The sequence below is a fragment of the Oryzias latipes genome, chromosome 9, assembly GCF_002234675.1.
Source record: "Oryzias latipes chromosome 9, ASM223467v1".
Classification (NCBI taxonomy): domain Eukaryota; kingdom Metazoa; phylum Chordata; class Actinopteri; order Beloniformes; family Adrianichthyidae; genus Oryzias; species Oryzias latipes.
The window spans coordinates 28827738-28852588 of NC_019867.2; the positions used below are offsets into that span (position 1 = coordinate 28827738).

Below are 24851 nucleotides of genomic sequence, written 5' to 3' on the forward strand. Positions count from 1 at the left end.
CAGGTTTTCTCTTATCAACTTTACCTTTATTGATCAATCCAGAGTGTGACTTGTCATCCTCCCACATGGATGAACCAAACCCTTTTCCTGCCAGCAGCAGCCTTACTCAGGTTTCCACAGAATTACCAGCCGGGGCCCCAAGGCTGGACTTTGCTGCAGCGGTTGTGATGAAGATGAGCTGAAGAGTTGAACTTCAGGCAAAAGATTATTAGAGGTAATGAAACTTCTGTAACTGTAACCCAGAACCTCTCCCAGTTCTTTATGTCTTCTGCACATAGATATATTGAGGTCTCCCTTCAAAACGTCCATCTACTGACCCCTTTCACCACATGACCAGCTGCACTGAATGATCATTCAGTGAACTCTGGAGGCTGAGCAGGTATGGCAAGCCATGAAGACCATAAAAGCCCCTAGATCCTGACATATATGCATGGATGCAAACGTCCCTGTGTATAGTATGCTTTGTGCAGGAGTCTGCGTTTCCTTTTAGTTTTGTTTTGACAGTTTCTATATCAATACTTTGGATGCAGTGCGTTGAAGCAAACAATCTAAGAAGAAAGTGACAAGCTGCAAATTAGGTAAGCAGCTATGGTGAATGCAGACCCTAATACTAAATCTAGGTTTTGATTCCTGTTTGGACCAGGACTGATACGAGGATGAGCCCTCATGTGGCAGTGACAGGTGTGTGGTTTTGTACAACCAGCTGTCAGGAACTGGTGGTGTTGGACCCAAAATGCCTCCTGAACCAGGCTTGGTGGCAGAACCTTAAACATTTCTCAAATAAACTGAATCCTGAGCAAAACTCTGGAGAAGCTGACAAAGCAGATGACCTGACAATGACAAACTGAAAACCAGACACTCAAACACACTGAGGACCTGGAGTGACTGACAGTAGACTAATCAGAACAGAACATGACCAACAATGTCACTGAAACACTAAAGTAGAGTGGACAACCATCGAAGTACCCCTCTCCAAAAGGAAACATTCCAGATAATCTTTCAAACTACAACATTTGGACGGAGAAGACCTTATGGAACAAAAGAGCAAAAACAGAAAAAGTTTGACTCAGACAAATTCTAAAGTATTTTCATACATTCTAAAGTATTTTCATACATTCTTGTCAAAAGAACTGTGAGACTGATGGTGAGGTTTCACGTTTTCCCGACTATATTTCTTCTCGTCAGCAGAGGGTTGACGTTGGTGCTTCCCTGCAGCCTAATGGAAGCTGGTTCTGTAGAGAAGATGGTTTGGTTTCTCCTTTTGGGAGGCTGCAGATTGAAACACTGGATTGAGTAACAAACACAAAGTTGATGAGAACATATCTGGGAAATTATCAACCTGAGTTGTGTAGTGATTCCACAGAAGAAGGTGGAGTAGTGATGAACACTTGGGGTTGGGTCCACCTGCTGACCCCTTTTACTACATGACAGTCCATATGTGTGAATGACTGAGAGGCAGTTATCCAGTATGAAAATCATTTTGTCTTCAAAAACTGCTCCATCCATGAGTTCCAGGCACCTGTAGGAATCTTTAAAGGTCACTTTCAGGACATGATGAAGCCACTGAAGCTTCAGAGTCCACAGTCATCACATTCATGAGGAAACAAGCATTAAAGTGCAACCATCAATGACAGCTGATTGTTTCCTTTTTCTGAAGAACCTCACACGCTGAAGCTGTTTAAACATGTTGAAAGTTTCATCATCAGAAGCATGTGCTGCGCGTCACAGAACATGCCCACAACACTGCCTTTAAAAGAGCGAAGCCTCTGTGAGGAGCTGTATCTGCAGAGCAGTTCTTCAGAGGACGTTATTGGTTTGATGCTCAGAGGTGAGTCCTGCTTTTTGAAAACCTGAAACATAGCAACAGAAGTGTCTTATTGATCTGCTTCTGGTTTGGTTCTTGAAGCCTGTCAGGAATCTTTTGCTGAAAGACAAAATGACCGTGGAGTACCAAGTGACCGTTTCTACCGAGGACGTGGCCTTTGCTGGGACCATAGATGACGTGTACATCACCCTGGTGGGCCAGGATGGCAGCAGTGAACAAGTGAAGCTGGATAAAAGCAAGTCTGCTTTCCACAGAGGAGATGTAAGTAGAAAGCATCGGTTTGTGTGTTTAAGAGCGCCCCCTGTTGCTGCACTGCTGTCAAAGTCTGCAGCAGAGGTTGTGTTTCTGCAGGAGGCAGAAAAAAGGAAGATCTGAGATGGTGATGAACGTGTTTTCTCTCAAATCCAGGAGTCCACGTTCACTGTGACCTGCTCTGAAGACCTGGGACAGCTGCTGGAGATCCAGCTTGAAAAATGGGGATGGATCATCATCAAAGACAGTTGGCTTCCTGCAAAGGTGGAGGTGGAGTCTCCTGATGGAAAAGTCTACAGTTTTCCCATCTACCACTGGTTAACAGACAGCAAGAAGCACTTCTTCAGGGAGGGGGCAGGTCTGTTCCTCTCACATGCACTTTGCTGTCCACATGCTGTCCTCCAGAATGATCTGACCTGCTTCTGGGCTTTTCCTCTCTCCTCTCAGCTGTGCTGGACTTTCAGGAGACGAATCCTCAGATGATCAAGACGAGGAAGAATGAGCTGAAGAATCAGAAGAATCTCTACAGGTCAGAGTTCAGATCTTTAAAGATGTTCTTTATGGTGATGCTCCATCATGATCTCAGCTCTGATGAAAGGAGCCACAGCTCCTCCCTCTGTTCACTGCATAGAAATACACTGAGCAGCTGATCAATCAGATCAGGGTTTTAGATGAAGCCATCTTTGTTGTTGGACGTGTCCAGGTCCCTCTGGGATCAGGACTGCTCACAGCTGGCTGACCTTCCTCTGCTCTCTACTGTTCTGTTCTGCTCAGGTGGGCCGTTTACAAAGAGGGAATACCACTCTGCATGGAGGCAGATACCCTGAAGTCTCTGCCCCCGGATGACCGCTACCCCTACACAAGAGAACTGGAGTTTAACTTCACAGCAGTGGCAGCGTAGGTGTCTGCTTCCTGATGGTGTGACATGTCAGAGTGACTTTGAGCTCAGGAAGTGACTGTAATGTTCTCACCCTGCAGGCTGGGAAAGCTGGGTTTGGAGGCGTGGTCTAATTGTATAGACAAGTGGAACAGCATGAGGGACATTGAACAGCTGTACGAGTGTCATGTGACCTCCATGTCAGGTACTCTCATTGATTCTTACAGAAAAAGAAATCCTTCCAAATACCATCAAAAATGTTACAGAGATGATCAGTGTAGTTTTTATGCAGATGGAGAGAATATTTGTGACAGAAAGACGCTCTTTCCAGAAACCACAGCTCTAGAGGGTCACTGTGGTGGACTGAGCAGTAGAAGGCAAGGACAGCAAACAATTTAATCAAAAATATTGAAATTCATTTTTCAAAAAGTGTAAATGGGCAAAAATGGGCCCTTAAAAGAGGTCAAAGCAACAAAGTTAACTCAAGCGTTTAAATGTAACAGAGGACAACTGAACAAACAAACCAACACAATTTAACTGATCTACCTAATTGCAAACACAAGGGAACATATATAGTGGCTGATCAAACCAACTAGACACACAAGGGGGAACTTAAAAAGACTAAGACAAAATACAGAGAACAAACTAAACTAAAGTCCATCCTATAGTAAATTAACATACACAAATAAATGAAAATAAAGATCATCAAAATAGAAACTACAGTAAAGAAACACAGAAAGAGTTCCTTGTCCACTGGGTGATGGTTCAGTCCAATTAGCTGCCTGCTGAACATAAGGCCTCTGCTGACTGGCATGCATTCTTGTGTCAGGCCTGACTTGATTGTTCCAGCAGCAGATGGCAGCAGCAGCAAGAATGGTCCCCTCAGCACTGGTAACTCAAAGCATAACATCAAATTAATAAAGCAAATTATAATAAAGTCAACTGAAACATGTTAATAAATTTCATGATCAAATGTGTGTTATTTTTGAAAAAGAAATCTAAAAGTATATGCAAACAAATAAAGTGAACAGATATATGTAGGGTGTGGTGCAGGAGGTTACTGCCCTGATGGTGTGGCAGCATAGGCAGCCATCACAGTCACACTTCAATACAGATCATTTCTAGTAACAAAAATCTGGTCAAGAAAGATGAATCCCTCCTTGAAACTGTTTGGAACTAGATAGGTAGGATACAGTTGATAAAAGTTGATACCCTTGATAAAAAGCTTGACAAATTTACAAAAAGAAAACTTCTGACATATATCCTTCAGCGTGGCAAATCCTACGTAATTTCTAAAACAAACAAAAAACGTATTAAACATATTTTCTGTATTTCAGTTGTTTGACGGGTTTTAAAACCTGAAATGTCTTTGCAGTGACTAACACTGTGTTCATAAAAGAGGACTTGTAGCTACAGAGCCTGTCCTGATCACATTAGAGGATTGTTTTCACCCAAAATAAGACAATATTCAATTTTTTAAAGATTTCACTAAATTTTAACAGGTTTGTTTTTGGAGAACGCCTTTTAAAAACAGATTTGTTTTGTCAGATTACGCCATGAAGCACTGGAGGGAGGACGCCTTCTTTGGCTACCAGTTTCTAAATGGAGTGAACCCGATGATGATCCAACGCTGTAAAACTCTCCCATCAAAGTTTCCTGTCCCCTTGGACATGAACGTCAGCAAGTCTCAGCTCACTCTGCGGACTGAAATGATGGTAACAAGCTCCTGACACGCAGCAGACAGATTCTTCTCTGGTTTCCACATGAACGTGGTGCTAAAATCAACCCCTGTGAGTAACAGCGTCATCTTTCTCCCCATTCACAACAGAAAGGAAACATCTTTCTGTGCGACTACAACATTCTGGATGGGGTGGAAACAAACACCATCAATGGGAGGAAGCAGTTTCTAGCACCTCCGTTGGTCCTGCTCCACAAGAATGAAGATGATGAGATGATGCCTATTGCCATTCAGGTGAACAGAAACTTCAGGAAGGTTTTCCTCAGAAAAAGACATTTGTATTATTTCAACAAAAAGCTACAAGAACATGGCAGTTGGAGAAGAAGGAAGACTGGAGTCAGACATCTTTGTTGTTCTCTGACAGGACCAGGAGGCAGATCCTCCATGGATTTAATCATCACTTGACACTTGTTGATTTCTCTGCAGCTAAAACAGGAACCAGGAGAGGACAACCCCATCTTCTTCCCCACGGATTCAGAGTATGACTGGCTGTTGGCCAAGACGTATGTGAAGAGCGCAGACTCCAACCTGCATGAGCTCAACTATCACCTGCTGCGCACTCACCTGCTGGCTGAGGTGTTTGCGGTTTCTCTGCAGCGCAACCTTCCCAGAGTTCACCCTGTCTTCAAGGTACCTGAAGCTGATCCGTCACCATGTTGATGTACTCTTTCTGGATCTTCATAACTTTTCCTGTCTCCATTTCAGCTCCTCATCCGTCACACACGCTACACCCTGCAGATCAATGTCTTGGCTCGAAACTCGCTTATCTCAGAGAGTGGAACTATTACCCTGGTGAGTGAACTGCAGAAGATTTCTTCAGCATTTGTGGGTCATCTGAAGTCTCTAACTTTGCTTTAATTGCCTGTTTAGTACACAGCATCTGGTGGAAAGGGCATGCTGACCCTCTTGGACAGGAGTGTCTCCTCCATGAGCTACAGATCCCTCTGCATACCTGATGACATCATTGATCGCGGCCTGGAAGATGTGCCCAACTTCTACTACAGGGACGATGGGCTGAAGCTGTGGAACATCATGCAAAGGTTGGTAGTTTCCATAACTAATGAAACATTTAGAAGCTGGGTTTAACATAAATAATGTTCAGAATCCTTTCAGGGCTGAAGTGACAAAAGAGAAAGTGCAGAATTCTGTTACTGCTGGGTCATTTTCTCGATGGGAAAATAGATTATGAGTTTGTAAAAGTTTGAATCATTAATTTATCCAATCATTCAACAACTTCCAAGACATGTTGGATTATATGGAAAGCCAAGAAGGTTCTAGAATGGATTAATTATCCAAAACCGGCAGAAACCACACCCACCACCAAGAACTAAATCACTAACTAACCTATAGGACAGGGGTGTCAAACTCATTTTCACCGAGGGCCACATCAGTATAACGGCTGTCTTCAAAGGGCCAGATATAACTTATACATGTAACTAAATGTAATGAAAAATAAACATAACTACTCCCTAATGTTAAATAACTGATTTTTTATTTACTATAACTTTTTAAAGTGACAATTACAGTTGCATAGAAAACATAGGTTTGCTTGTTTCTCTAGCATAAATCCTTTAGATATGAATAAATACACACAATTTTTATTCTAAGAAATTTAAAAGTATTATACATAAAATGACAAGGCGGGCCACATTTGGCCCGTGGGCCTTGAGTTTGACACATGCTGTAGGACAGGGGTCGGGAACCTAAGGCTCGCGAGCCATATATGGCTCTTTTGATGGTCACATGTGGCTCTCAGACAAATCTTTAATTCAAATTTTTTTTCTTCATTAGACCAGTCCTTCTCGTGCGCGATGCGATGTCAGAGGCGCGCAGTAGTAGCGGTGCTTAGAGAGACAAATCTGCGCCAGCACTAGTATAAGTTTAAAATTGTCTATTAATTCACAGAGTTTGTACCACCCGGAAACCTGTGAATTGCCGTGCCTAAAACTGCGCGCTCCCGTCTCTGAGAAAGAGCGCGCAGTTGCGGGGACGGGATGTGTGAGGGAGAAAGCAGAGGGTGGGGCTGAGGTGTTGTGGGGACAGGCAGCAGGTGAATCGCGCAGGGATTGTAAAAACGTAAAACCCACTGCCTGTCACTCACTGCAGCGTGTGAGTGTGTGTTTGGCTCCCCGTCTGCATGTGAGCAGTCTGTCTCACATCTACAAAACATTCATACCAACCTAAGATCACGATTAAAGTCTCAACGCCTGCATGAAGCAGAAACTCACCACGTAAACCAGACTAGACCATCAGCAAAACTACCACGAGAAATACTCATCATTTATTAGAAACAGCATAACAATGGTATTAAAAAGAATCCACAGACTTATTGTACTTTAAAAAGGTTGAAATTACATCAAATGCACACATTCATTTGTATTTTAGTTTTAAACATATTGTCGCGGACTGAGTTGGATGGCTGTTGGGCCGCGTTAAAAGTTCTGGAGTTCATTGAACGCGTCAAGCAGAGATCTGATTGGCTCTCAGTTCTGTCGCTCAGCCTGTTGTTAGGTAATTTGGACCAATGGGGTTCAGCTATGGGCCGAATAAGGGAAACGGGAGGGCTGCAGCGGGAGCAGGGGAATATAAAGTTGGGAGACGCGCTCTCGTCTCGTCTCGGCGGGAGAGATTCAGGAGTTGCTGAATTAATTGTTCGGCGTTTGTTGCGGTCTGCAGTAATCGGAATAAAGAACCTTAAAAGAGGTTAAGTCTCCGTGCCTCAGTGTGGGAAAGGGACACTACATTATTGTATGGCTCTTTCGAAATTACATTTCAAAATATGTGGCGTTTATGGCTCTCTTGGCCAAAAAGGTTCCCGACCCCTGCTGTAGGAGAAGCGGCAAACCTCATGAAGAGGCATTACGATTGGGATTAGAATATTCAAACAATGACAAAACACAATATACTGGACTCAAACTTCAGGTGGAAATGCATGTTGTTGACAGTTTGTGTTCTTCTCCAAGGTTTGTTCACGGCATCCTCAGCTTCTACTACAAGACCGACTGCATGGTCCAGAATGATGCTGAGCTGCAGAACTGGATCCAGGAGATCTTTGAAAATGGCTTTCTGAGACGCAGTGAGACTGGTGGGTGGATTTTATGAAGTTGGAGATAAATACATTCCATCAGTTAATGGTTGATCTGATCTTAACCGCTGTAAGTGAAAACGTTTTTCCTCCTAATCCTCAGGAATCCCACAGAAGTTCACCACTGTGGCTGAGCTGGTCAAGTTTGTTACCATGGTGATGTTCACCTGCTCTGCACAGCATGCCGCTGTTAACACTGGACAGGTGAGTCTTCATCATTCAAAAGAGATCCTGGTTTCTATGTGTGAGAGATTTCTTGAAAATAAGGAGGAAATCTTCGACTGAAATCATCAGAGCTTTACTTTCTTATGAAGTTTACCTGATGTCCATCCTTTTCTTTAAAGTATCTGAGGCATATTTTTTTTTACCAATAATCCTCTTGGCCTCTGATTCAAATGCTACTTTTACTGCAGTATGACCTTTACGGCTGGATGCCCAATGGCCCCTCCACCATGCAGGAACCCCCTCCAACCCATAAGGGTAAAGCAGATGAAGCCAGCTTCCTGTCCACTCTACCAGACGTTCAGACTACAGTACACATTTTGGCTACCGTCTGGCTGCTCAGTATGCAGTCCTCTGACGCGGTAAGAGAACAGGGGTTTTGATGCCATCTTAATTCTCTGAACCCTGATCACTTCAATCGTTGTTACCATGGTGACACTCCAGAACCACCATGCACTGCAGGGAAGACCCAGTTTTCTTCCTGCTTTTGATAGAAATGTGTGACTGAAAATGTCTGTGTTCTCCACAGCGATACCTTCATGATTTTGTGGAGGAGCATTTCACCGAGGACTTTCCAAAGTACAAGGTCACCACGTTCCAACGAGATCTCATTAAGCTCAGTGAAGACATCAAGTGCAGAAATGAAAATCTGAAGTTGCCGTACACCTTTCTGGACCCAAAGTTGGTGGAGAACAGTGTAGCCATTTGAACCCTCAGAAACCTGTTGGTTTCCACAAATGGAAATTTCTTCAATTAGGACTTAGAAACTAAAGTTGCCTCTTTTCTTTTTCATAGGTCTTTGCACATCCACACATTCCTAATATTAAGAACATAGATAACCATATTGATTTGATATGATTTATTGATTTATTTCAAGCATTGTAGTCAAAGCAATAAAGAATTTACACATTTTTATCAAACTCATTACAGAAATGTTGAAATGCATAGATTAAAAAGACAGAAAAACAAACAAACAAAAAAGTCACTTAAATCACATTTGCTTAATTAAATACACTGATCATTAACTAAATTCAAGTAGAGCTTGATTTATTGCTTGAAAAGGAGTCAAAAGAAGCAAATTTATTTAACCCTTGTGCTGTCCTATGACCCCACCCTTACATTGGCGTGTTCTCCCTACCATAAATGCTAAAACAATAAACTAATTCAACTATGATCTAAGTTTCTCGCATCTTTTTGTCTAGTTTGTTCATTAATTAATGTTTTGAATATTTGTTCTTTGTACCACAATATCACCATGAGAAACCTCAGTATGACTTCACAGTAAAGAAAACAGTTCTTTGTGTTTATTTTGGGTAAAGATAGAGAGAGTTTATAAGCCGGATCTTCTTGTTCGCTAAATATCCAAAATCATAGAAGTCTGTGGAGCCCAGAATCACTGTTCTCACTGTTGTCGAGTGGAGGGCCTCAGTTTATTAATGATAATCTCATATAATATAATCAGCTGCTTTAAATGTGGGTACTATTATTTCCAGTCATTGATAGATAAATGATGACTGAACAACCAAGAGACGTGCATTGGGTAAGACTTAATGAGCCTGTCTTACAAAAAGGAGTTCCTCTACTCTGGATAAGAGTAGCAACTTTGAGGTCTGTTATCCAAAAATAATCCAAAGAGAGAGAGTGAAGCAAACTAGAGCAAATGCACGCAACAAATTCTCTAAGGCAGACAAAACACTTAAGGTAGAAAGGGATCACTTGCTCCCTTTCTACTTCTCTGACCAGACACAATTAACATATTTTAATGTACTGGTATAATCATTTTGATTTACGATTAACCCTTGAGCTATCTTAGATGACCCACCCTTACTTTGACGTGTTCTCCCTACCATGACAGAGGTGGATAAAGGTGGAAAGATTTCATATAGACTATGGACACCAGTGAAGATCAAGAAATCATTGAAGAAAAAAGGTTCAGAGCACTTTCTAGTGGGTCTAGATGACCCCACTTCCAATAGTAAAGTGCCTAGGATAGCACAAGGATTACATCAAGTGATAGGCATACCTAACCAGGAGGTGGCCTCAGGGTAGACTTAGGACACACAGGAGTGATTCTGTCTCTGCTGGATGAAATATCGGATTTCAACAGGATCAGAATTCCTTTTATTGTCATTGTTGCACAAGAAGCTTGTGACACAACGAAAGTCTCTGTGCTCTCCAGCTGTTTAAAGAATGATAAAAGTCAGGTTGACTATAGAATAAATATTAAATATAGAACTAAAAAGTTAAGAACAGAAAAAATGTAAAGTAAAAAAAACATACATTTATAGATAAATCATGTGTTGCACATAAACATTATCTCACTTCCATACTTCCTGAGGTCACCAGCAGCTTCCTTTCCAGGTTGTTCCTCCTGAGTTTTCTTAGGAAGCAGAGATGCTGGGCCTTCTCCACTGCCGCTGTGGTGTTTTCAGTCCAGGAGAGATCCTCAGTGATCTGCACGCCCAGGTAGCTAAAAGAGTGAACCCTCTCCACGCATGTCTATTGATGTACAGTGGGAGTCTGAAACTATACGTGATCAGACCCAACTTCTGATCATGTGATCAGATCAGGACATCTGTAGTCGCTGCACTAACCTCTTCGTGTTCATTTGTGTGCAGGTCCAAGGACATTACTTTAGAAGGGCTTTCTCAAAAAAACGGTTTGGTTGTTTCTGAGATTGGAGCCATTTCTGTTTCACAGGGATGCAGTGACCTCAACTCTTTGGGTTTTTAGCAAAACAACCTCAACTTGTTGAGAACCACCAATGATTGTTTTCATGTTAAATTTCAGTTTTCTTACAGTTCAACCCTCCTCCTTTATCCGGGCTTGGGACCGGCAGAGTTCTTGTAGAAAGACACTCTGGCGGAGTTACTTTTTTTGTGTGGGAAGCCGGAGCACCCGGAGAAAAACCCACTAATGAATGGAAGAGCTCGCTAATTTAAAACTATCATGTGTTTGCAGTTTTTTTACATCATTTTTTTTTTGCCTTGTTTGGATTAGTCTAATTTTTTTTATTTTATTTTATTTGGGTAGTGAAAACAGTCAATCATGAAAAATAGAACATCAAGATGTTTACAAACTCATATTTTCTTTTTAACATCACAACCTAACATAAACAGGCAGCAGTTTCAAAAATAAAATAATAATAAAAAAAAGAAAGAAAAAAAAAAGAAAGAAAAAAAGAAAGAAAATCACCAATCAACCTTCATCACCAGCGACAAAAGGCTATAACAGGTTTTTATTTATTTATTTATTTATTTATTTATTTATTTATTTATTTATTTATTTATTTATTTATTTATTAACATTTCACCAGAACAGAGTTCAATCCCAACAAAGATTAGTTTTATCCAGAACTGGTTGCCAGACTTTTTGGGATTAGTCTAATTTTTAGCTGACCTGTCACTATAATACAGAAGTACAATGTACCATGTCGACGAGCTCATTTCCATTCTGTTAATAATATAGTAATTAATTTATTTTTTTAAGTTTATCTATCTTTTACTAATATTAAAGTACATTGTACTGTCAGTGACTTTATTCCCATTCTTTATATACACAGTTTTTTTCTATTTTCTATACTATTCTACTTTTAAACATTTTAATTACTAATACTAAAGTACATTCTACTATTTCTGGCATCTTATCATGATGCTGTAACATCATCACCTCCTTCTGGGGATCAAAGTCCTATTTATTTCTACAGTATCTGTTTATACAGTAACTTGAACACACATGGCCATTGGCTGAGGAGTTGATTCTAGAATTTACTTGAACCAAAAAACAAAAAAAAACAAAATTTACTTGAGCCAAGGGTGAAGCAGAATCTGTTCCAGACTGGGGCGCCTTCTTGGGTTTTGGATGAAGCATTGCTTCATAAAGTCTTTGCAGTCTTTGGAAAGGTTTTGCCTGAGTTGGAGCTTTTTCTCCATGAGTTTAGTTGAATTGAAACGTTTGTTGTGGAGGCATTCAAACAGGACAATTCCCAGCTGCCACACTGTTGTGGGTCTAGCGCTGTACGTGTGTTCATACCACCATTCTGGAGGGGCGTGAATCTCTGTTCCATAAAAGGTGGTGTATTCTGAATGTGACTCTGTGAAGCAGCTGACTCCAAAGTCAATTAAACGGACTTGTGGGGCGCCTGAACTCATGTCTATCAAGATGTTTTCCACTTTGATGTCTCGGTGGAAAATCTTTTTGTCCTGAAGGGAAATGGCTGCTTTTATTAGTTGTTTCAGGATCATCTTGGCTTCTTTTTCTCCAAACCAATCTCTACACTCTTGAACGTAAGTCTGAAGATCCACGGCTGGCATTGGTCTCTCCAAAACTAAGATCAGCTCATGTGGCAGCACATACCAGTCTAGCAAGGCGATTGGTGCTCTGCTGCCAGCGGAGTGTGATGTTCCGCTCCTGAGCTTCAGCATCACAGCCACTTCCCCAGATATCTCTCTTCCCTTTTCATCCACGTGTTTGCAGTACTGGTATTTATTGGGGACGTGTTTGATGGCAACGTCCAAATGATCTGATTTGCGATAGCCAGCAAACACAGATCCGCAACCTCCTTCACCGAGTGGATGCAGTTCTACATATTTAGCCTCAAATCTAAGCTTTGGGTTGTCTTCTTCTGCTGGGTTTCCTCTGAATCTTTTGTCCAGCGGTTGTTCCAGATAGCTTGCTTTTCTCTTTCTGTTATGGTCAGGAATATAGAATGCAGATTCATCCTTTAGGGAAGGAAACTCAAGGTCCCTTCTTTTCTTTGTCGGTGTTGCAGATTCTTTGTCATAGTCAGAGATTTTCCTTTTGCCGCATCTTTGCTTGACTTTAGCATCATCTTGAAATTGAACAATGACTTTTAGTGGGTCACTGTGAAATGGAGGATTTTGATGTTTGCTTCCAAGGAAAGCGACTTTCCTAAGAAAACTGCCCTGATTTTGAAACATGGTTTTCAAAAAGCTTTAACACTGAGAAGAGAAGAATATCAGTCTTTAAAAAGACTACGAAGGTCTTCCTCTTTCAGTGAAGGCTCAGGGGAGTCAACCTGACTTGGGTTAGCACGTGTATAAGTGGATTAGGTTGGCAGTGACATCATAAAGCAGTTGGTGACATCAGGTTGGCATTGTCATCAATGATGTCATAAAGCAGTAGGTGACATCAATGTGTCTTGACTTGGGGCTATATGTCGTGTTGCCTAGCAACATGACTGTAAGGCATTATTAAAGGGTCTTTATGATGCCCTAGAATCATTATGTCATGTTGCTAGGCAACAGAGCTTTTTTCTTAGGACAGAATAGGAAAGATACAACCAGTTACACAATTCATCGGTGTACCTTTAAACAAATTAACAAACCTAATTTACATAAGAAAAATTGAAAGTAATGAAGACACAATTTTATATGAGATTTGAATTATTACATATAAAAATGTGTAATTACATGATGTTACAAAACCCTTTAACTAACATGAATAACAAACCCTAATATTATATGAAAACAATAAGTTTGCTCCTGGGGAAAAAGTGATTTTTTTTTAACTCCACCCAAATACCTGCAAATGAAAAAAAAACCTTCATGACATCATTAAATCTGCTAATGGGAACAGTTTTGAAATATGGTTTGCTTTTGAACTGGGAGTCATTAAAAAATGAAAAATGAAACTCTGCCATTGGGAATTATTAGTTATTTTTGCAGCTCAGACTTCCCTCCTCCTTCCGCCCACTTCTTCCAGCACCTCTGGGGAGACCCCAGGGTGTTCTTAGGTCAGCCGACAGACATAGTCTCTTCAGCGTGACCTTGGTCTTCCCTGGGACCTCCACCCAGTGGAACATGCGTGGAACAATCCCCAGCGAGAAGTCCAAGAGGCGTCTGGACCAGATGCTTGAGTCACCTCAACAGGCTCCTCTTGACGTGGAGGACCAGTGGCTCTACTCCGAGGTCTCTCCAGGTGACCGAGCTTCTCACCCAATCTCTGAAGGAGGACCTGGAAAACTCCCATCCAGCCAGCTTCTTAACCAAAGAACCAAAGGTAGGACCCCTTCTTGGACCACATGAATCACATGTTAATTCTCAACTAAAATATATTCTAACATCCAACTGTGTTCTTTTTGAAACTCAATCAGGTTTCAGGGCCACAGTGCAATCACAGCTGCAGTGTCTGCAACAAATGACATCATCAGTGCCTTGGCCACAAACCTGCTCTACTGTGTGTCTCCTCTGCTTTCCCCTTTTCTGATCAGGTGCTGATATAGTGAAGAAAAGCTTTGGAAGTTTCTCTTTGTTGTGGAGAACTCAGCATTTCAGCTGTTTAGCATCAGTAGAAAACATTTTCCCTGTTGGAATTCAGCTGCTCAGATCTGCTGCTAATCCCAGAAATGTTGACATGAGGAACCATTTCAAGGGAAATAAAGAGGCTTTCCTACAAAATCAAATCTACAACTAAGAAGAAATTGTCTGTCAAACTAAAACTTCTTTAGATTTTGTATAAAGTTTATTAAAACACAACAACTATTGACTAGAATGAACAAAAAAAGAATGAAATAGTTTAAATATTGAAGTTTCTGAAAATGAATCAGGAGTTTGTCTTCATCATTCTTTTGGCTGTTGGTGCAGCATCCGTACTTTTAGCACACCTCTTAAAGTTCTGCTGTCCATGCTGCTTTTTTCTTTCTGCCAGTATTGATTTGAGGTTCTTGACCCACTTTGTGTTCGTACTGTTCATGGTCGGGGGCGGTACGGGTTTTCTCTTGGGGTGTGGGATGTTTGAAGGTCTCTTTGAAGAACTGGGTCCATCACATCTTCCTGCAGGATTTCCTTTGTGCTGTCTCTTTAGAACAAGCTTGTCTTGGTCTTTCAGCTTCTCGTAGGTCCAGAAGTCCTCCTTGTGTGATGAAGAACACTGAGTTGGAGGAGAGGCGGAGGAAGCAGTGGAGAAACGTCTTGGAGGAGTGTCTGAATCTGAGGAGAAACTCAAACCACCCGTAGGTGTTCTTTGGAACAGGGTTGATGTTTGGAGAGGATGGAGCATAGAGATACTTCTGAGGAGGAGAGTCTGAGTCTGAAGAGGAGCTCAGTCCAAACTCTGGAACCGGGCCAGTTGGTGTCTTTGGAACAGAGTTGATGGTCTCCTCTGGGTTCTCTGATGTTCCAGGAATTAGAATTCTTCTCACAACAAGTATTGGATCGTCAGGATCGCTCGGGTTGGGAAGCAAAAGAGATTTCCAAGTGTAGTGCTGCTCTGTCTGAACATAAAGAAAACATTTATTTCAGTATTTCACTAGAAATGAAAACCTGTTTGTTTAAAGATTATCTACTGAATTCTGATTAAAACACAACAACAATTGACTAGGATGAATAAAAAAAGAATAAAATAGTTTAAATATTGATCTTCCTGAAAATTAATCAGAAGTTCGAAGAGTAAAGTTAATCTTTTTAGCTTTTGGTGCAGCTGAAAGACCTTGAGGAGAAAGAGAAGGAGCATTTATGGGAACGTACCAAGCTTGTACTGGAGCTCAGCTGAACATTTGAGGAGGTCTTTGGAGACCTGCGTGACGAACTGGGTCCATCACATCTTCCTACACGATGTCCTGTGAAGTCCTCCTTGTTTGATGAAGAACACTGAGTTGGAGGAGAGGCAGAGGAGGCAGTGGAGAGACTTCTTGGAGGAGAGTCTGAAGAGGAGCTCAGTCCAAACTCTGGAACTGGGCCAGTCGGTGTCTTTGGAACAGAGTTGATGGTCTCCTCTGGGTTCTCTGATGTTCCAGGAATTGGAATTCTTCTCACAACAAGTCTTGGATTGTCAGGATCGCTCGGGTTTGGAAGAAAAAGAGATTTCCAAGTGTAGCGCTGCTCTGTCTGAACATAAAGAATACATTTATTTCAGTATTTCTCTAAAATACTGAATACTGTAATAAAATACTGTATCTGACACTTGTGTCGGTGTGAGTGCACGTGTGCGTGCACGTGTGAGGTGAACTGGTGTTGCCAGCATTCCTCTGAGCACTGGGAGCTTGTTGGACTAGTGGTTGACCAGACTTTCTCTATTTTGATGGATTTCTTTGAAGAAACTGAAAGGGGAAGTGATGAGGGAACCACTGAACTCAGTCTCCCAGAGTTCTTTGCTGCAGTGAGCCTGTGGATTTTGTGCTGTTTGGAAACTTCTGCAGCATCTGCTACAGTAAGTTCACCTGTATTTTTGTGGAGTGGTTGCAGGTTTAATGTGGTTTTATGATGAATAATTCTCAGTCAGAACATATGGTAGACTATGATTTTACTAGTTTTTGTTCATGGAGGATTCAGGACCTTTTTCTGTATGATTTTATTTCCAGTTCCTCCTCCTCTTCATTCATTTTCACCTTTTATCAGATTAAAAAATGTCTGAATCTTTTCTTGTAACCCTTTAAAACCCAAATTCAGGAGAGGAGGAGAAGGTTTAGTTTCTCCTGTTGGGAGGGTGCAGATTCACACCCTGGATTGTGTAACAAACACAAAGTTGATGAGAACCTATCTGGGAAATTGTTTATCTGAGTTGTGCAGTGATTCCACAGAAGAGGGTGGAATAGTGATGAAACCTTGGGGTTGGGTCCAAAAACATGCTTCAGGGTTAATTAGTGATTCTAAATTGTCTCTGCTTGTAAACATGAGTGTTGTTGTTTGTGTGGCCCTGCAATGGATTAGTGAACTATCCAAAGTGAACTTCGGCTTCAGCCAACAGTGGCTGGGATAGGCTCCAGCAACCCTGTGACCCTAAAAGAGAATAAGTGTGTTTGGACAATGGATGGATAGACTGGGGGGTGAGGTGGGGGGACTTAGATAAACTCTGTTTTACTGTAGTGAAACAACATTTTTATTCATTTTAGATTTAACTTGAGTTTACAGAGGAAAAAACAGAAATAAAAATCTCAAAGTACTTTAGGTTCTTTTTGTTGTTTAGTTCAAATGTAGGTTACGTTGGTTAAATGGATCTGCAAAATGATTTAATGTCGATTTAATGTGACCTGACCTTTCTACCCTAGAACTTTACACAGTAACCAGTCATGGTGAGGCAGCTTACCAAGATTAGAAGCAAACAAAAAGCAGCTTTAAATTAAAATGTAAGATTTTTAAATCTAACTTTTTGTCACAGTCTTGTGATCATTTTAGTATTTTGTCACTTACACCTGAACTCTCTTCATTCTCTGATCTGATCTCAGTAGGTTGTCCTGTCATCTACTGATTACCGTTGGTGTTTTCATTGCTAGAACTTCCTGTCAAATCAGGCTAGCTAAAGTTCTGCTCTTCTGGACTCCACATCTGAAGAAGATGACAACTCCATCCAGCTGAGATGGAGACTTCTTAACCAAAGAACCAACAGTAGGACAACGTCTTGGTCCTCAGAATAAAGGGTTGAGTCTGACTTTCACTTCTTCCTACCCTCTTCTGTGGAAGAACTGTGTGGAAATAGACCTCTCCTTTGTTATCTCACAGCCCAGGTGACACATTTTATGAGCTTGACACTTTCTCAGGTTTTCTCTTATCAACTTTACCTTTATTGATCAATCCAGAGTGTGACTTGTCATCCTCCCACATGGATGAACCAAACCCTTTTCCTGCCAGCAGCAGCCTTACTCAGGTTTCCACAGAATTACCAGCCGGGGCCCCAAGGCTGGACTTTGCTGCAGCGGTTGTGATGAAGATGAGCTGAAGAGTTGAACTTCAGGCAAAAGATTATTAGAGGTAATGAAACTTCTGTAACTGTAACCCAGAACCTCTCCCAGTTCTTTATGTCTTCTGCACATAGATATATTGAGGTCTCCCTTCAAAACGTCCATCTACTGACCCCTTTCACCACATGACCAGCTGCACTGAATGATCATTCAGTGAACTCTGGAGGCTGAGCAGGTATGGCAAGCCATGAAGACCATAAAAGCCCCTAGATCCTGACATATATGCATGGATGCAAACGTCCCTGTGTATAGTATGCTTTGTGCAGGAGTCTGCGTTTCCTTTTAGTTTTGTTTTGACAGTTTCTATATCAATACTTTGGATGCAGTGCGTTGAAGCAAACAATCTAAGAAGAAAGTGACAAGCTGCAAATTAGGTAAGCAGCTATGGTGAATGCAGACCCTAATACTAAATCTAGGTTTTGATTCCTGTTTGGACCAGGACTGATACGAGGATGAGCCCTCATGTGGCAGTGACAGGTGTGTGGTTTTGTACAACCAGCTGTCAGGAACTGGTGGTGTTGGACCCAAAATGCCTCCTGCACCAGGCTTGGTGGCAGAACCTTAAACATTTCTCAAATAAACTGAATCCTGAGCAAAACTCTGGAGAAGCTGACAAAGCAGATGACCTGACAATGACAAACTGAAAACCAGACACTCAAACACACTGAGGACCTGGAGTGACTGACAGTAGACTAATCAGAACAGAACATGACCAACAATGTCACTGAAACACTAAAGTAGAGTGGACAACCATCACAGTACCCCTCTCCAAAAGGAAACATTCCAGATAATCTTTCAAACTACAACATTTGGACGGAGAAGACCTTATGGAACAAAAGAGCAAAAACAGAAAAAGTTTGACTCAGACAAATTCTAAAGTATTTTCATACATTCTAAAGTATTTTCATACATTCTTGTCAAAAGAACTGTGAGACTGATGGCGAGGTTTCACGTTTTCCCGACTATATTTCTTCTCGTCAGCAGAGGGTTGACGTTGGTGCTTCCCTGCAGCCTAATGGAAGCTGGTTCTGTAGAGAAGACGGTTTGGTTTCTCCTTTTGGGAGGCTGCAGATTGAAACACTGGATTGAGTAACAAACACAAAGTTGATGAGAACATATCTGGGAAATTATCAACCTGAGTTGTGTAGTGATTCCACAGAAGAAGGTGGAGTAGTGATGAACACTTGGGGTTGGGTCCACCTGCTGACCCCTTTTACTACATGACAGTCCATATGTGTGAATGACTGAGAGGCTGTTATCCAGTATGAAAATCATTTTGTCTTCAAAAACTGCTCCATCCATGAGTTCCAGGCACCTGTAAGAATCTTTAAAGGTCACTTTCAGGACATGATGAAGCCACTGAAGCTTCAGAGTCCACAGTCATCACATTCATGAGGAAACAAGCATTAAAGTGCAACAATCAATGACAGCTGATTGTTTCCTTTTTCTGAAGAACCTCACACGCTGAAGCTGTTTAAACATGTTGAAAGTTTCATCATCAGAAGCATCTGCTGCGCGTCACAGAACATGCCCACAACACTGCCTTTAAAAGAGCGAAGCCTCTGTGAGGAGCTGTATCTGCAGAGCAGTTCTTCAGAGGACGTTCTTGGTTTGATGCTCAGAGGTGAGACCTGCTTTTTGAAAACCTGAAACATAGCAACAGAAGTGTCTTATTGATCTGCTTCTGGTTTGGTTCTTGAAGCCTGTCAGGAATCTTTTGCTGAAAGACAAAATGACCGTGGAGTACCAAGTGACCGTTTCTACCGAGGACGTGGCCTTTGCTGGGACCATAGATGACGTGTACATCACCCTGGTGGGCCAGGATGGCAGCAGTGAACAAGTGAAGCTGGATAAAAGCAAGTCTGCCTTCCATAAAGGAGATGTAAGTAGAAAGCATTGGTTTGTGTGTTTAAGAGCGCCCCCTGTTGCTGCACTGCTGTCAAAGTCTGCAGCAGAGGTTGTGTTTCTGCAGGAGGCAGAACAAAGGAAGATCTGAGATGGTGATGAATGAGTTTTCTCTCAAATCCAGGAGTCCACGTTCACTGTGACCTGCTCTGAAGACCTGGGACAGCTGCTGGAGATCCAGCTTGAAAAATGGGGATGGATCATCATCAAAGACAGTTGGCTCCCTGCAAAGGTGGAGGTGGAGTCTCCTGATGGAAAAGTCTATAGTTTTCCCATCTACCACTGGTTAACAGACAGCAAGAAGCACTTCTTCAGGGAGGGGGCAGGTCTGTTCCTCTCACATGCACTTTGCTGTCCACATTCTGTCCTCCAGAATGATCTGACCTGCTTCTGGGCTTTTCCTCTCTCCTCTCAGCTGTGCTGGACTTCCAGGAGACGAATCCTCAGATGATCAAGACGAGGAAGAATGAGCTGAAGAATCAGAAGAATCTCTACAGGTCAGAGTTCAGATCTTTAAAGATGTTCTTTATGGTGATGCTCCATCATGATCTCAGCTCTGATGAAAGGAGCCACAGCTCCTCCCTCTGTTCACTGCATAGAAATACACTGAGCAGCTGATCAATCAGATCAGGGTTTTAGATGAAGCCATCTTTGTTGTTGGATGTGTCCAGGTCCCTCTGGGATCAGGACTGCTCACAGCTGGCTGACCTTCCTCTGCTCTCTACTGTTCTGTTCTGCTCAGGTGGGCCGTTTACAAAGAGGGAATACCACTCTGCATGGAGGCAGATACCCTGAAGTCTCTGCCCCCGGATGACCGCTACCCCTACACAAGAGAACTGGAGTTTAACTTCACAGCAGTGGCAGCGTAGGTGTCTGCTTCCTGATGGTGTGACATGTCAGAGTGACTTTGAGCTCAGGAAGTGACTGTAATGTTCTCACCCTGCAGGCTGGGAAAGCTGGGTTTGGAGGCGTGGTCTAATTGTATAGACAAGTGGAACAGCATGAGGGACATTGAACAGCTGTACGAGTGTCATGTGACCTCCATGTCAGGTACTCTCATTGATTCTTACAGAAAAAGAAATCCTTCCAAATACCATCAAAAATGTTACAGAGATGAACAGTGTAGTTTTTATGCAGATGGAGAGAATATTTGTGACAGAAAGACGCTCTTTCCAGAAACCACAGCTCTAGAGGGTCACTGTGGTGGACTGAGCAGTAGAAGGCAAGGACAGCAAACAATTTAATCAAAAATATTGAAATTCATTTTTCAAAAAGTGTAAATGGGCAAAAATGGGCCCTTAAAAGAGGTCAAAGCAACAAAGTTAACTCAAGCGTTTAAATGTAACAGAGGACAACTGAACAAACAAACCAACACAATTTAACTGATCTACCTAATTGCAAACACAAGGGAACATATATAGTGGCTGATCAAACCAACTAGACACACAAGGGGGAACTTAAAAAGACTAAGACAAAATACAGAGAACAAACTAAACTAAAGTCCATCCTATAGTAAATTAACATACACAAATAAATGAAAATAAAGATCATCAAAATAGAAACTACAGTAAAGAAACACAGAAAGAGTTCCTTGTCCACTGGGTGATGGTTCAGTCCAATTAGCTGCCTGCTGAACATAAGGCCTCTGCTGACTGGCATGCATTGTTGTGTCAGGCCTGACTTGATTGTTCCAGCAGCAGATGGCAGCAGCAGCAAGAATGGTCCCCTCAGCACTGGTAACTCAAAGCATAACATCAAATTAATAAAGCAAATTATAATAAAGTCAACTGAAACATGTTAATAAATTTCATGATCAAATGTGTGTTATTTTTGAAAAAGAAATCTAAAAGTATATGCAAACAAATAAAGTGAACAGATATATGTAGGGTGTGGTGCAGGAGGTTACTGCCCTGATGGTGTGGCAGCATAGGCAGCCATCACAGTCACACTTCAATACAGATCATTTCTAGTAACAAAAATCTGGTCAAAAAAGATGAATCCCTCCTTGAAACTGTTTGGAACTAGATAGGTAGGATACAGTTGATAAAAGTTGATACCCTTGATAAAAAGCTTGACAAATTTACAAAAAGAAAACTTCTGACATATATCCTTCAGCGTGGCAAATCCTACGTAATTTCTAAAACAAAAAAACAAACAAAAAACTTATTAAACATATTTTCTGTATTTCCGTTGTTTGACGGGTTTTAAAACCTGAAATGTCTTTGCAGTGACTAACACTGTGTTCATAAAAGAGGACTTGTAGCTACAGAGCCTGTCCTGATCACATTAGAGGATTGTTTTCACCCAAAATAAGACAATATTCTATTTTTTAAAGATTTCACTAAATTTTAACAGGATGGTTTTTGGAGAACGCCTTTTAAAAACAGATTTGTTTTGTCAGATTACGCCATGAAGCACTGGAGGGAGGACGCCTTCTTTGGCTACCAGTTTCTAAATGGAGTGAACCCGATGATGATCCAACGCTGTAAAACTCTCCCATCAAAGTTTCCTGTCCCCTTGGACATGAACGTCAGCAAGTCTCAGCTCACTCTGCGGACTGAAATGATGGTAACAAGCTCCTGACACGCAGCAGACAGATTCTTCTCTGGTTTCCACATGAACGTGGTGCTAAAATCAACCCCTGAGGGTAACAGCGTCATCTTTCTCCCCATTCACAACAGAAAGGAAACATCTTTCTGTGCGACTACAACATTCTGGATGGGGTGGAAACAAACACCATCAATGGGAGGAAGCAGTTTCTAGCAGCTCCGTTGGTCCTGCTCCACAAGAATGAAGATGATGAGATGATGCCCATTGCCATTCAGGTGAGTAGAAGCTTCAGGAAGGTTTCCTCAGAAAAAGACATTTGTATTATTTCAACAAAAAGCTACAAGAACATGGCAGTTGGAGAAGAAGGAAGACTGGAGTCAGACATCTTTGTTGTTCTCTGACAGGACCAGGAGTCAGATCCTCCATGGATTTAATCATCACATGACACTTGTTGATTTCTCTGCAGCTAAAACAGGAACCAGGAGAGGACAACCCCATCTTCTTCCCCACGGATTCAGAGTATGACTGGCTGTTGGCAAAGACGTATGTGAAGAGCGCAGACTCCAACCTGCATGAGCTCAACTATCACCTGCTGCGCACTCACCTGCTGGCTGAGGTGTTTGCGGTTTCTCTGCAGCGCAACCTTCCCAGAGTTCACCCTGTTTACAAGGTACCTGAAGCTGATCCGTCACCATGTTGATGTACTCTTTCTGGATCTTCATAACTTTTCCTGTCTCCATTTCAGCTCCTCATCCATCACACACGCTACACCCTGCAGATCAATGTCTTGGCTCGAAACTCGCTTATCTCAGAGAGTGGAACTATTACCCTGGTGAGTGAACTTCAGAAGATTTCTTCAGCATTTGTGGGTCATCTGAAGTCTCTAACTTTGCTTTAATTGCCTGTTTAGTACACAGCATCTGGTGGAAAGGGCATGCTGACCCTCTTGGACAGGAGTGTCTCCTCCATGAGCTACAGATCCCTCTGCATACCTGATGACATCATTGATCGCGGCCTGGAAGATGTGCCCAACTTCTACTACAGGGACGATGGGCTGAAGCTGTGGAACATCATGCAAAGGTTGGTAGTTTCCATAACTAATGAAACATTTAGAAGCTGGGTTTAACATAAATAATGTTTAGAATCCCTTCAGGGCTGAAGTGACAAAAGAGAAAGTGCAGAATTCTGTTACTGCTGGGTCATTTTCTCGATGGGAAAATAGATTATGAGTTTGTAAAAGTTTGAATCATTAATTTATCCAATCATTCAACAACTTCCAAGACATGTTGGATTATATGGAAAGCCAAGAAGGTTCTAGAATGGATTAATTATCCAAAACCGGCAGAAACCACACCCACCACCAAGAAATAAATCACTAACTAACCTATAGGACAGGGGTGTCAAACTCATTTTCACCGAGGGCCACATCAGTATAACGGCTGTCTTCAAAGGGCCAGATATAACTTATACATGTAACTAAATGTAATGAAAAATAAACATAACTACTCCCTAATGTTAAATAACTGATTTTTTATTTACTATAACTTTTTAAAGTGACAATTACAGTTGCATAGAAAACATAGGTTTGCTTGTTTCTCTAGCATAAATCCTTTAGATATGAATAAATACACACAATTTTTATTCTAAGAAATTTAAAAGTATTATACATAAAATGACAAGGCGGGCCACATTTGGCCCGTGGGCCTTGAGTTTGACACATGCTGTAGGAGAAGCGGCAAACCTCATGAAGAGGCATTACGATTGGGATTAGAAAATTCAAATAATGACAAAACACAATATACTGGACTCAAACTTCAGGTGGAAATGCATGTTGTTGACAGTTTGTGTTCTTCTCCAAGGTTTGTTCACGGCATCCTCAGCTTCTACTACAAGACCGACTGCATGGTCCAGAATGATGCTGAGCTGCAGAACTGGATCCAGGAGATCTTTGAAAATGGCTTTCTGAGATGCAATGAGACTGGTGGGTGGATCTTACGAAGTTGGAGATAAATACATTCCATCAGTTAATGGTTGATCTGATCTTAACCGCTGTAAGTGAAAACGTTTTCCCTCCTAATCCTCAGGAATCCCACAGAAGTTCACCACTGTGGCTGAGCTGGTCAAGTTTGTTACCATGGTGATGTTCACCTGCTCTGCACAGCATGCCGCTGTTAACACTGGACAGGTGAGTCTTCATCATTCAAAAGAGATCCTGGTTTCTATGTGTGAGAGATTTCTTGAAAATAAGGAGGAAATCTTAGACTGAAATCATCAGAGCTTTACTTTCTTATGAAGTTTACCTGATAGCCATTTGAACCCTCAGAAACCTGTTGGTTTCCACAAATGGAAATTTCTTCAATTAGGACTTAGAAACTAAAGTTGCCTCTTTTCTTTTTCATAGGTCTTTGCACATCCACACATTCCTAATATTAAGAACATAGATAACCATATTGATTTGATATGATTTATTGATTTATTTCAAGCATTGTAGTCAAAGCAATAAAGAATTTACACATTTTTATCAAACTCATTACAGAAATATTGAAATGCATAGATTAAAAAGACAGAAAAACAAACAAACAAAAAAGTCACTTAAATCACATTTGCTTAATTAAATACACTGATCATTAACTAAATTCAAGTAGAGCTTGATTTATTGCTTGAAAAGGAGTCAAAAGAAGCAAATTTATTTAACCCTTG

The 24851-nt window shown here is 41.5% G+C and overlaps 3 protein-coding genes across 5 annotated transcripts; 2 read left to right on the plus strand and 1 right to left on the minus strand.

Annotated features, from left to right (window-relative positions):
• The first annotated feature begins 1781 nt into the window (after window positions 1–1781).
• Window positions 1782–24555, plus strand: LOC101162054 (arachidonate 8S-lipoxygenase). 3 transcript variants are annotated; one of them, XM_023958802.1, is made up of 16 exons: window positions 1782–1828; window positions 1907–2086; window positions 2234–2435; window positions 2525–2606; window positions 2852–2974; window positions 3056–3159; window positions 4503–4669; window positions 4783–4926; window positions 5119–5322; window positions 5398–5484; window positions 5563–5732; window positions 7656–7777; window positions 7881–7981; window positions 8191–8361; window positions 8529–8726; window positions 24485–24555. In XM_023958802.1, exons 2-15 carry the CDS (start codon window positions 1937–1939, stop codon window positions 8706–8708), a joined length of 2007 nt encoding a protein of 668 aa, XP_023814570.1. In that variant the 5' UTR covers window positions 1782–1828; window positions 1907–1936; the 3' UTR covers window positions 8709–8726; window positions 24485–24555. The 3 variants fall into 3 exon arrangements, with proteins under 3 accessions (XP_023814570.1, XP_023814569.1, XP_023814568.1); XM_023958801.1 differs by having other exon boundaries at window positions 8529–8710; window positions 24469–24555; XM_023958800.1 differs by lacking the exon at window positions 24485–24555 and having other exon boundaries at window positions 8529–8935.
• LOC111947915 (probable serine/threonine-protein kinase DDB_G0277071) lies at window positions 14466–17029 on the minus strand. Its single transcript, XM_023958623.1, has 3 exons — window positions 17015–17029; window positions 15487–15846; window positions 14466–15233 (listed from the first exon to the last, which is right to left on the minus strand). The coding sequence occupies exons 1-3, from the start codon at window positions 17027–17029 to the stop codon at window positions 14784–14786; spliced, it is 825 nt and encodes a 274-aa protein (XP_023814391.1). The 3' UTR covers window positions 14466–14783.
• Window positions 19224–24644, plus strand: LOC111947934 (arachidonate 8S-lipoxygenase-like). The gene is made up of 14 exons (XM_023958804.1): window positions 19224–19320; window positions 19399–19578; window positions 19726–19927; window positions 20017–20098; window positions 20344–20466; window positions 20548–20651; window positions 22003–22169; window positions 22283–22426; window positions 22618–22821; window positions 22897–22983; window positions 23062–23231; window positions 24011–24132; window positions 24236–24336; window positions 24553–24644. The coding sequence occupies exons 2-14, from the start codon at window positions 19429–19431 to the stop codon at window positions 24613–24615; spliced, it is 1719 nt and encodes a 572-aa protein (XP_023814572.1). The 5' UTR covers window positions 19224–19320; window positions 19399–19428; the 3' UTR covers window positions 24616–24644.
• The last annotated feature ends 207 nt before the right edge of the window (window positions 24645–24851 follow it).